Here is a 13,629-nt window from a genome sequence, read left to right on the forward strand (position 1 = left end):
AGTCTGTATTCCATATAAGAACTTAAGCCCCAGTAATTTAAGGGTCTCCCACCAGGTATCTTTTTGTTTGTCCTGTTTGAGTGTGTCTGTGTCTGTTGGACAGAGTATTGGACTAGGAATCATGCCTAAGAGTTGCAATTGTAGCCATTTCCCTTCCTTTTTTGGACTGGTGAAAATTAAATCAAATAAAAATCTGAGGGGTTTCTGAAAATGAAAGTTCAATATCAATGAATGGGTGGTTAATAGAATATACAAGAGTGGTAAGATATTTATTTTTGTTCTGTATTTGATAGCTGTGTGTAAACACTGCAACTTTTGTATCAGGTCAATAAACCAGCACACTCTCCTAGGAACATTGATCTCACAATGATGAGGTGGATGGTTTGAACAGAGAAGAGAGAGGAAACAGTTGAATATTTAGATTTATCATACAAATCCACAGTTGTAAGATTTTAGATGCCCAGAAGCAGAAAAGCAAAATATGAAGGGAAAGATCTTTTAAAGATAAAATTGGCATGACATGGAAATTGTAAATTATGGGAGAAAGAGCATAATCACATGAAAATTATATAACTTAGCAGGATTTTTAGCTTTCAGAGCAGTTACTTAATAAATAGCTGCAAGATTAGTGGTACAAACACAACACAGTGTTATTTGGGCTACTATGCAAATTGTTGCTATCAAGAATAATAACTTTAGTTTCTGGGACTCTATAAGGAGTCTCCAATATTTTGCTTTGATCAGCACAGGTTTGAAAGATTCTGATTACATCAAATTAAATAAAAGTGAAAATAGTATTGAAGAAAGCTTTAGGAAAGCAGCACTGTCATATAAGGAATGAGGGAAGCTGTTTCCGAGAAGGAAATTCTCTAGGATGTCTTAGACCTATCCACAGCTACTTGAGGCCAAAGTATCATTTAAGTAATGCCATAGGTCCTGGAGCCATACACTCTGGGATTAATAACTTATTATGTTTGGGACATAGGGCATTTACTCAAACTAAATAAGGTTCTATTCCATCTCTGAAAGGGGAATAATACTGGGGATTGTCCGCAGGGAAAACGCTAAATATTTGGTAAGTAAATGCTGTAAACAAAGCTGTCCATTTAAAGTGCTGGGCACATTGCTTGATATTTTATAAAATTTTAATAATATATATTGCTATTATCTTCAAAACCTTCATTGTCATTGTTGTTATTATTGTCGTGTGTATTATCATTAAAATAAAACAAAGGCTACTTTCATACTCCAGAGTCTTTGACTTTATTCTTAGTGTTTCTCCACACATAATCACTGTAATAAGGTTCACAGGAGTTGCCTGGAGGGAAATTTAGGAATTGTGTTCTTTGGGGATTGTGTGTCATTGGATTTCCAAAAATCTGAACAATAAACCTAACACATTACATATCTCAGTAAATCTGAAAACTGCTTCTGATATGGCATTTGATATTGATTCTATTCATGAACATATTCTACTGTCCAGAACGTTCTTCAGGGCAAATTTGACATCCTTATTCTGCAGACTATAGATCAAGGGGTTCAGCATGGGCACAATGATGGTATAAAACACAGAAAACACTTTCCCTTGGTCCATGGAGCTCACAGATGAAGGCTGCAGGTACATGAATGCAGTAGATCCAAAGAAAACAGCAACAGCTGAAATGTGGGAGCTGCAGGTGCTAAAGGCTTTGGACCTGCCCTCAGTGGAGCGGATGCGGAGGATGCTGGCAATGAAGAAGATGTAGGAAGCGAGGATGGTTAAGGCAGGAGTCAGAATGTTAAACGCACTCAAGACTAGGACCAATAATTCATTGATGAAGGTGTTGGAACAGGATATCTCCAAGAGTGGAAAGAGATCACAGAAATAATGGTTAATTACATTGCTCTTGCAGGAAAGAAGTCTCATCATAAAAACTGTATGGATTGTAGATCCAATGATGTCCAAAATGTAAACTCTCGCTGTGAGCCCGAAGCAGATGTGTGAAGACATGATGACATTGTAAAGCAAGGGGTTACAGATGGTGGCATAGTGGTCATTAGCCATTGCAGCTAACATTAGATGAGGAAGAAATAGAGCTGAGTCATGCATGCTGGGTAGAAAACTATGTTCTTCTCTGTCACAAAGTTCACCAGCATTTTAGGGGTGATGACAGTGGAATGGCAGAGATCAATGAAAGACAAATTGCTGAGGAAGTAGTACTTGGAGGTGTGCAGGTGAGCACTCAGCCCTTTCAGTGTGATCATGGCCAAGTTCCCCACCACTGTGACCACATAGACCACTAGGAAGAGGAAGAAAAGGGGCAGCTGGAGTTCTGGGTTCTCTGTTAGCCCAGCGAGGATGACCTAAGTCACTGTGGAATATTTTTCAGGTCCATTATCCCTTCATCTGGTTCTAAGCTTAAAAAACAGAAAATGAGTGTACTTGTGTGGGGTATGTGTGGGGGGTGTGTGTGTGTGTGCATGTGTGTGTGTGTGTGTGTGAGAGAGAGAGAGAGAGAGAATAATTTTATGAAGATCATTATTTTATTCCACATCAAGGGACCTTCATAATGTAGGTATCTCTTGAATCTCTTCCATCACTCTAGGGCAGCCAATGATTCCAGCTGACCAGAGGAAAATTTAAGAAACTTATAATTAAGATATTTCTAATTTTTAACAGAAAGGACCAAGTTTTAGATTTTTTTAAGCCAATTGGTTTAGAAAGTTACTACCATTATTTTTGTAGTTGTTGTCTTTATTAAAATTCCAGTTAATTAACATACCATCTTAATATTAGTTTCAAGTATATAATATGGTAATTCAACTACTGTTATTTCTAATAACCCTTTCCTATATCCTTTGGGATATCCTATATGTATATATTAATGTCATACTTATCAAATATCATAATGATTAAATTTTCATTTAATTTAAAATAAGAAAGTGTAACTTGTTTTCTACAATGAATAAACATAGGATTCCTAGGTCTGTACAAAGTTATTTTGACCTGAATCATCTTCCTTATAGAATTCTAACTCAAAATAAAAACCTGAGGAACTGGGCAACTACGAATATCATCAAACCTGGAATTCTTCTAGTCTGCACGTCTGAAGGAACCTACTGCCTCATAAGGTAAGAACATAGCATACTTGGACCTTGACAACTTCTCCCATCGTGAAAGCTGTCTTCCGTTGTTTATAATTCAACTAATTCCAGGTGAGTGATACAATAGCCAAAATTTAGAGAAGGTATTGCACGGCTATGGCCAGAGAAGCAGAGGACTATAAACAGTTTAAGTTAATTGGTCTTCATGGTGGGAGTCAGAAAACTACACTTATTCCTAAAATATGAGAAAGGTCTTGGAAGAAAAACACCTAGGTGTCTTGTCATGTATTTCACATGCACTCTCTACAGAATTGAAAGATGATAGAGGTATGGATTATTAGAACATGTGAAAAATACAACTACAAATTTTAGATTAAAGTCAATACTAGACAACAATATGATTTTTTTAAAAGACTAATATATATTTCATTTTGATTGCAAAGAAAATAAAGAGATTCTAGAAAATGGAACTTTATTTTCTTAATACTCAAGAAATAGTTGGAATAGTGTTTTCAATTTGGGGTATAATGCTTTCTGTGATTTAGAAAAACTGGAAATTTTCAGAAAGTGTCTAGAAATCTTGTCTTTTAAGGAATGGCTGAAGTAACTGAGGATATTTAATTAGCAAAAATAATTCATGTGGTTTATGACAGTTACTGCCAAATGTTCAACATATTGCTACATTTAAAATACATTGGGGGCACCTGGGTGGCTCAGTCAGTTAAGCATGGCTCAGTCAGTTAAGCGTCTGGCTTCAGCTCAGGTCATGATCTCACGGTTCATGGGTTCGAGCCCTGCTTCGGGCTCTGTGCTGACAGCTAACTCAGAGCCTAGAGCCTGCTTCAGATTCTGTGTCTCCCTCTCTCTCTGACCCTCCCCTGCTCTCACTGTCTCTCTCTGTCTCTCAAAAATAAATAAAAAACATTAAAAAATATGTTGGACTCATTTTTTTAAGTTTTCTAATTTATTTTGAGAAAGAGAGTACATGCTCAAATTGGGAAGGAGCAGAGAGAGAGAGAGAGAGAGAGAGAGAGAGAGAATCCCAAGCAGGCTCAGTGCTGTCAGTCGGAGCCCAATGCAGGGTTCAAATTCATGAACTATGAGATCATGGCCTGAGCCAGGATCTGTCATAACCCGCGAGCCAGGCCGCTCATCCCCAGGGATCAGGGTACCTGTTTCGTCGACCGACCGGCAGGGTGGAGAATCGTCGCGGGTCCTTCTCCTGAGGGAGAGAAAAAGAGGGCAGGAGAGGGAGACGCAAAGAGTAAAGACAGAACTCACGGTTCTCCGATCAGGTGAAAGAGAGCGTTTATTCAAAGAACTGTTCTTTATATAGTCTTCAGCGGGGGAAGACAAGGCAAGCTGACCTAGGCAGGCTACAGAGTCAAATGCATATCAAAGAAGTGCCCTGACTTTTGCTTCAGCAATCTTGGGGGATGGAGAACTAACACTGAATACGGTTTTGATCTTTTGTGTGCCTTGGCCACTCATGTCTAGCTCAGCAAGACAGTCACCAAAGTTATTTTGGCAATCTCCAGCCTCCAGATGCAAATCTTGTTTACTGGCTCACTCAAGGGAGTGATAATCCTTGCCTGAGGCAGACAGAAAACTTGGCTGCCCTGACAAGGATCATGACCTAAGTTGAAATCAATTGTCAGATGCTTAACTCACTGAGCCACTCAGGCTCCCCATTTTGATATTGGATTCATTTCTATGTCTCCAAGAAAGTAAGGTAAAACAACCTGCTAGAAACTATTGGGAGAAATATCTGGTTTCACATCAAAGAACATTACAGTCACACATAACCTGATCTTACAGCCAGGAATGTTAGAGCACAGCCTAAAAGGCCACTTAGCAGATATTGTTGATGGATGCAAGCTTTAGATGGGCGGTTGGATTAAATCATACTGAATATATCTTTAAATTCCAACATTTCATGGCTGTATACTTCTAATAGGTCCTGATATTAGTGTAGTAGCCATGGATGCAAACAATTCAGTCCTACACTTGCTCTAATCCTCTGAAACATGAAAATGTTAATTTCTGTCTCATGTGAAAATTAAATTAAATGACACCTGTAAGGTAAGGTCCCCAGGACAACTCCAGGCTCTTGGAAAGAACTTAATCAATGTCAGTGTTGTTTCAATTATAGTCTATTTAGTATCTCTCTGCTCTATTTTTCATTCACCCAACTTTGTCATTCCCATCATGGCAATATGAGTTTTCAATGTTTTTCCTCGGCAGATCTTCTCATGGTGTCTTTCCATGAACACATGATAATACGCAGATTTTGAAATCTTTTACTGAATAACCTCTTAAAATCATCAGTATTTTCCAGGGTCTCCAAATAAAGTTCAAACTAATTTGTCATTCAAAGATTTATATCATCTGACAGCAATAACAAAAAAGTTTTCTTTTTTAATATCCCAACAAATATTGCGTTATTTAGTTATTTGGTAGACTCTTTCCTTTTACTCATCATATCTTTTTATCTATTCTCTTCTTCCATTCTGTCTACCTTATGACATTTATTAACTAGATAGGATCATTTAGCTAAGAATTTAATGTGAGAGAGGCACCTGGGCATCTGACTTCGGCTCAGGTCATGATCTCAGGATTTGTGAGTTCCAGCCCTGCGCTGGGCTCTGTGCTGACAGTTCAGAACCTGGAGCCTGCTTCAGATTTTGTGTCTCCCTCACTCTCTGGCTCTCTCTCTCTCTCTCTCTCTCTCTCTCTCTCAAAAGAAAATAAACAAGCATTTAAAAAAAAAAAGAAGTTTAATATGAGAGCCCCAGTTAACATGACCATTTTTGTGTGCCTATGAATGCATTTCTTATATTTACATAAGCACTTAACTTTGTATTAATTAGGATGAGTTATTTACTGGTTTCCCTTCTCTACTAGACTATAAACTCAATACAGTACTTGCACAGTGCTTTACATCCAGTGAGCCTCAACCACTATGTGTTTAATAAAATTATGAAAAAAGATTAGAAATAAATTAACATAGACTCCATCTAAGTCAGCAAAGCCCTCACACTGCCTGGGTTGAAATGAGTAAGTAAAAAGTTTTTTGCCATAATTTTATACTAGAAGGGACAGAGAGATAATAAAGGGAGAAAAGTGTGAATAATAGAACAAGGACAGGTGAGGATGTATAAATGGCTGCGAGCGTCTCTATGTGCACTGGGAAAGGAGCCTGAGTGGAAGACAGATTTTAAACCCCAAGGACTGAGATTCAGACACACCACTCCTTCTTCACAGAGAATTCAGTGCTGTGTGCTTTTCTTCTTCATTGTTCTGAAGGGAAAAATGATCTGACAATACTACTGTGTAGTTCTGAGCACTAACCTTGCAGGACTCCCTAGTGCTGAGGAGGTCATAGCCTATAAGTCTCCTTTAGCAATTGTTTTTAGTCACTGATCTTGATCTGTGATCAAGATGCCCAAGACCATCTGTCCCCCTGCAAAGGTGGGTTGATATTATGTGAGGATTTTATACCCTGGATATAGATGTTAAGGGTCTGATTAAGAACAAACGATAATGGCCTCCCACTAAGATCTTATCCCATAAGTATCCACTCATAGAAAAAAAAAACAATTAGAATCTCCCTGTCTCCATTAGTACTCAAGTGCTTAATGGTGTTACAGAAGTGTTACTCATTGTTCTTGTTAGGTTACACATTAGAACCAAGGGTGTGAGAGATATTGTTAGAGCTCCAGGGAATTTCATGCCAGCCCATTTTTAAATAAAAATTTCAGGAAATTTGTAAGACATACACTAAAGTTTTCTAAAGTCCCTTCCCACAAGGGCAAGTAGAAAACAACCTGGTTATGTAAGATCTGAAATTTTTTATTTTCACCGGCCTCTGTTAACTGTATTTAGACTTTATAATACACTCAGAAAACAGTGATTTTTGCAATATTTGAACTTGTGGCCTAAATGAAAACATATGCTAAATATTGAATAAAACCCTGGGAAGTTCTAATAAGAGTAAAAAGGAGAGATGGTGACTTTATTTCTTCTAAAAGTAAAAGAGAAATGATGCAGACCAATAGAAATATATGTGCTATACATGTTATTTAGTTCTATATAAATACTGAATCATTTTATTTGTTTGGAAATTTTAAAAAAACTGATGATTTAATCCTATTAAAAATGGACAGAGGACCTGAATAGACATTGTTCCAAAGAAGATATATAGATGGTTAACAGCACATGAAAAGATACTCAACATCATTAATCATCGGGGAAATGCAAATCAAAACTACAATATCATTTTATACCTGTCAGAATGACTAAAATCAAATAGACAGGAAATAACAAGTTTTGGTGAAGATATGGAGAAAGAAGAACGCTGGTGTATTGTTTGTGGAAATGTAAATTGTTAGAGCCATGTGGAAAACAGCATAGAGGTTCCTCAAAAAGTTAAAAATAGAAATATCATATGATCCAAATATTCCACTACTGGGTATTTACCCCAAGGAAACAAAACTACTAATTCAGAAGGATATATGCACCTTTATGCAGCATTATTTACAATAGCTAAAATATGCAAGCAACCTAAGCATCCATCAATACATGAGTGAATAAAGAAGATATAGCTAAGCAATGGAATATTATGCAGCCATAAAAAACAAGATCTTGCCATTTGCAACAACATAGTTGGACCTAAATGGTATTATGCTAAGTGAAATAAGTCAGACCAAGAAAGATAAATATCATATGATTTCACTCATATGTGGAATCTAAAAACCAAAATGAATAAACAAATAAAAAGTAGAATCAGACCCATGAATACAGAGAACAAATTTTGGTTGCCAGAGTGGAGATGGATGGCGTATAAGCAAAAATGGGTGAATTAGAGAGGAGAGGTACAGACCTCCAGTTATGGAATGAGCAAGTCACAAGAATAAAAAGCACATCAAAGGGAATATAGTATTGTGAGAGATGGTAGCTACATTTTTGGCAAGCATAGCATAATGTACAGAGATGTTGAATCACTATGTTCCATACCTGAAACTAAAGTAACACTGTGTGTCAACTGTACTTGAATTTAAAAATTTTAAAAAGTGAAAGAAAAGCATACTGGTAAGACTTTGGCATAGAGTGCTGGCAGGGAGTATAGGTTATCTATTGTGGTTAGTCACAGTCTTCATGCCAAACATGTAAAATTAAAAGTTTATGAACCCTATTTATAATAACCCTCATTTACAATATACCCTCCTTTCCTACAACTAGTAGAAGTTAAGTCTTGAAAAACATATTAAAATGCAATGCAATAAGTACTATCAAAAGAATTCTACTTGACTTATTTCACTGATTTAAGTTAGCAGATAACCATTTTTATGCATCCTATTTTTAAGAGATATCCTAATTCTGCAATTTTATTTTCCCGCACTTTGCTTTGTAACTCTATGTCCAATACATTCAGTGTGCTATCATGTCCTTATGGTGTCCAGCTCTATGTCTAATACACTATTTTGTACAGTGCCACTGTCCATATGAATGGCACTGTGAATCCAGTACCCCTGACTGTTCTTCAAAATTATCAAGTAGTAAGAACAATTTCATTACTTGTGGACACACATTGTTGTCTCTGGATGGTTTCCTTATCAAACTTCAGAGAATTATAAAGTTTTTCTCAAGCAAAATACCCTTTCCCGTCTTTTATCAAGAAACTTATTCAGGACAACTCTGACATCTTTATTCCTCAGGCTGTAGATCAAAGGGTTCAGCATGGGCACAATAATGGTGTAAAACACAGAGGACACCTTCCCTTGGTCCATGGAGCTCACTGATGATGGCTGCAGGTACATGAATGCAGTAGATCCAAAGAAAACAGCAACAGCTGAGATGTGGGAGCTGCAGGTGCTGAAGGCTTTGGACCTGCCCTCAGTGGAGTGGATGCGGAGGATGCTGGCAATGATGAAGACATAGGAGCTAAAAATCATGAGGCTGGGAGCAAGGATATTAAATGCACTGAAACACAAAACTACTACCTCGTTGATATAAGTACTGGAGCAGGAGAGCTCCAATAGTGGGAAAAGATCACAGAAGTAATGGTTGATTCTATCAGCCTTGCAGAAAAGCACTCTTAACATGCAACCTGTGTGTGCAGTGGCACCGGTCAAGCCCAAGATATACACCCCAACTACCAGCCAGGAGCAGACCTGATAAGACATGGTGACATTGTAAAGCAGTGGGTTACAGATGGCCACATAGCGGTCATATGCCATTGCAGCCAACATGTGACATTCTGATATAACAAAAACAAGAAAGAAGTAGAGTTGAATCATGCATGCTTGGTAGGAGATAAAATTCCTCTCTGTCACAAAGTTCACCAGCATTTTAGGGGTGATGACAGTGGAATGGCAGAGATCAATGAAGGACAAATTGCTGAGGAAGTAGTACATGGGGGTGTGCATGTGAGTGCTCAGCCCTATCAGTGTGATCATGGCCAAGTTCCCCACCACTGTGACCACATAGATTCCTAAGAAAAGGAAGAAAAGGGGCAGTTGGAGTTCTGGGTTCTCTGTTAGCCCAGCGAGGATGAACTCAGTCACTGTGGAATGATTCCCTGCTGTCATTTTCCTCTGGGAATTTTATATAGAAAGAGAAGAAGAAAAATTGTGGTAGATATTTAGTGTACCACCATGCAATGAGTACGAAACAGAATTTGTCTTTTCAACCATGTAGTTCCAGTTCTATATCTGTCCCTGATATATGTTAATGCTCAAAGACCCTGAGGTCTCAGTTATATGCAGCATGTAAATAAATATCACTTAGAACTATTTCCCTTTTGTTCTATGCTGTAAGAGTTGGTCTTATGCACTTCTGTGTTTATGCAGCATTATTTACCCTAGCCAAACTGTGGAAGCAGCCCAAGTGTCCGTTGGTAGATGAATGGATAAAGACATAAATATGTATATTTATTTGGCAGAAATAAATTTTGTTCAGCCATAAAAAGAATGAAATCTTGCCATTTGCAATGATGTGGATGGAGCTAGAGAGTAGTATTACCACTAAGTGAAATCAGTCAAAGACAAATACCATATGATTTCACTCATATGTGGAATTTAAGAAACAAAACAAACATAGGGGAAAAGAGAGAGAGACAGAGACAGAGACAGAGAGAGGCAACCCAAATAGCAGACTGTTAACAATACAGAACAGTTGGTTGGTTACCAGAGGGGTGGGGTTGGGGGGTGGGGGAAATAGGTGATGGGGATTAAGACGTGCACTTGTGATGAGTACCGAGTGTTGTATGGAAGTGTTGAATCACTAAACTGTACACCTGAAAATAATATTACATTTTATGTTAACTAACTAGAATTTAAATAAAAACTTTAAAGGGTAGATAAATTTAACAGTTTTATAAGCATAAAATTTGTCGTGAGCACTCGGGATACAGACGAATGAGACAGAATTCCTGGTCTTCAGAAGGTACAGTCTAGGAGTGGGAGGCAGATGAAGAGACGTGACAAATACACAATTGTGCAAGTCTTAGGGAACACAGTAAATGTGGTGCTAACCCAGAACAGGGGTCAAGGAAGGCTTCCAAAAGAAATATGAATCTAGGATTAGTAGGGGTAAGCCAGGTCTGCAAAACGTTCAAAATTGAGAGGCATTGGCCTCACAGCTCTCATGTTTAAAAGATCTGGATCAAGAAAAAAAAAAAAAAACACTTAACAATGCTATTAAGTTCATTAAAAGGAACATTCTATCTAAAATAGTCCCATAAGATAAACAGCATCTGTTGAATTGTGCTTGGTTCTGGGGGTGGTATTTTATGATGACAATATACAAACCATAATTATCCGTGAAAACTGAAGATTTGGATCAAAATAATTTACACCAAATGTCTATATGACTGGTAACAGGAATTGGAATTCGATTTATTGTATGTTACTTCAAAGGGAAGAGCTCTGACCAATGAACTACCTGTTTCAAAATCAAATGTCTAACCATTAAGTATGTATGGGTTGAATTATGAAAAATATCATTTTCTGTCTTCAGATGTATTTCAGCAAACTATGAGTAACCTCCTTCTAAAAGCTTTAGGAAATTCTTTTAATGTTGTGAAGAAGCTAGACTCCTTTAACATTCTGATATTAAAAATTCTAGGGGCACCTGGGTGGCTCAGTTGGTTAAGCATCCAACTTCAGCTCAAGTCATGATCTCCCGGTTTGTGGGTTTGAGCCCCACGTCAGGTTCTGTGCTGACACATAGCTAAGAGCCTGAAGCCTGTCTTCCGATTCTGTGTCTCCCTTTCCTTCTGACCCTCCTCTGCTCACTCTCTTTCTCTCTCTCTCTTTCTCTCAAAAAAGAAGTAAAACATTTTTTAAAAATTCTAGAATAGAGAACTCAGATACTCACCCTTTACTTGGAAACTTTACTCTGGGTTAAATGTGTGATTTAGACGATGTATCCTCTAAAGAAAATAGCTCTTGAGAATCACAGTAGAGGCTATTCAAAAAATAGAAATTTCTGGACTCTCTTTTACTTAGGGAATCAAAGGCAGGTCTGGATTTCTGAGTTGTTCACATAGATAATATGTATCAAAGCCCATGATTCCCTACTCTAGTTCTCTTCATAATGCTACCAGAGCCACTTGCCAAAGTGACTTGTTTTTATCTAGGGTAATGTGTAAGAGGTATCATCAATATATATAAGAGGTATACATACTCCCTCAAGATTTCCTCTCACCAGGGATAAACTACTGGGGCAAAAGACCAATTAAAATTTGCTTTTAATTTTTTTAATCCTTGGATGATACTCTCATGAGCTCCCATGTGTATCATATTGTCAATGTGGAAATACATTGACATTAGGTTAAGAACTAGAAATTAAAGCTTTGCAGATATTGGTCTAGAAAGTCTGTATGGCAGTAGCTTCCTATCTGGTTATAATTTCTGAAATACTTGAAATCATGATTTCAATTTTTTTTTCTGTTAAAGTTTGGGGAAATAGTTAATTATATATAATTATTAGTGGTGACTCCTCTTTATAGTTTTCAAGACACTTTATTATTGTGCACATAAACTGTTGTTTATAATGATAACAGCAAATGTTTATTGAGTATTTAACTATATGCCACATATACTTCTAATTTTTTTTACTTTCATTGATTTATTCAATTCTCACAACAGCTTAACGTAAAAGATAATATTAGGCTAAATCAGGTAACAATTTCATATTATTTAACCTAACATTAAATATATTTAATATTTTAAAAATAAAGAATCTGAAGCAAGAAAGATTAAGCAATTTGCTTAAACTTACCAAGATAGTAAATTTGCTCATAAAATGGTTACATTTGGTATATTACAAATATTTTTAAAGTATTCAATCATTTATTTCTTCAACAGATGTGCAATACACCATAGAATGTGTTAGGACTGTCATCACAAAATAAGCACACCTTTTAGAATTTCTAAAGGAAAGGAAGAAAGTTTTATTTGAGCCCTAGTGAGGTCCATTACCCAGTACACATGATCTTCACAAAGAGAGGGCTCCGGGGAAGGAATGTTTAGTACAGGGTTATATATGGGGTTTGTTGTTGTTACATCATAAATCATCATGAGGAAGGACATTACAGAAAGTTACAAACTTCATCTTACACTTTTCTTATGTGCAAGGTTACAGGCTTCAGAGGGTTGGGAACTTTTTACTGTTTAGTTTGAAATGTGTCTTTCAGGTTATTGTCTCACCACACTGATACACAGATGTAAAATGTGGGCTCAGAGCCCTTGTTCTGCAGTGTGCTTAAGTCATTCTGACCTTGGTAAAAGTTAAAATACAGCTTCCCTGGGAGCCCAGGAGGGAAGCCTTCAAACATTAAAAGTTGAAAATTTCCTTTATCAGGAAATAAACACAGAAATTCAAGCATGTTTTTAAACATGTCTATCATTGAACTTACTGCATCTATAGTCAACAGTCTTAGAGCACTTAGTTTGTGTCAAATGGTTTAAGCACTCTCCTGCTTCATACTTATATATTTATATATTCTAGAATTCTCAGTTTAAGGATGATGGCACCAAAGCACAGAAAGATTCATGAGGACTTTATAAATAATTATGCAGCAATGACCAACAGAAGCAAAGATCACGCCTGGGAAACTGAGACATGATTACCCTGTACTCAGAAAACACTAAATTTCTGCTCTGGCCCAGCACCAGTACAATCATTCATTCAGTCATTTGTTCATGGAAAAATACTCATCTTTGTGTTTTGCATAAAGCTTTATGCTGGGTCCTGGGGTTATAATGGTGATCAAGTTGAATATAGAAAGAAGGATTGCTGTCTAGTGCTGTGCTATGCTCCTCAGTGTGAGAGCCACTATCCCTGTGTGACCATTCACTTTCGCTGTTACCTCAGCACTTTTCAGGTACTCAATCTCCACATATTGAGTAGCTAATGGCTACTGTATTGGAGAAGGCGGACCTAGAACATTGCCATCCTTTCCCAAACTTCCAATGAATAGTACTGGTTCAGTGGAAGAAGAAGCTGATGAAAAAATCAATCAAATGTAACATGGCAAAA

The 13,629-nt window shown here is 37.2% G+C and overlaps 1 protein-coding gene and 1 pseudogene across 1 annotated transcript; both read right to left on the reverse strand.

Moving 5' to 3' along the window:
- Window positions 1-1,459: 1,459 nt before the first annotated feature.
- On the reverse strand, window positions 1,460-5,351 carry LOC115272657 (annotated as a pseudogene).
- Window positions 5,352-6,353: 1,002 nt separating this feature from the next.
- On the reverse strand, window positions 6,354-9,674 carry LOC115272658 (putative olfactory receptor 8G2). The gene is made up of 2 exons (XM_029915664.1): window positions 8,767-9,674; window positions 6,354-6,384 (listed from the first exon to the last, which is right to left on the reverse strand). The coding sequence occupies exons 1-2, from the start codon at window positions 9,672-9,674 to the stop codon at window positions 6,354-6,356; spliced, it is 939 nt and encodes a 312-aa protein (XP_029771524.1).
- Window positions 9,675-13,629: the final 3,955 nt, after the last annotated feature.

This window comes from Suricata suricatta, chromosome 11 (assembly GCF_006229205.1).
Source record: "Suricata suricatta isolate VVHF042 chromosome 11, meerkat_22Aug2017_6uvM2_HiC, whole genome shotgun sequence".
Taxonomy (NCBI): domain Eukaryota; kingdom Metazoa; phylum Chordata; class Mammalia; order Carnivora; family Herpestidae; genus Suricata; species Suricata suricatta.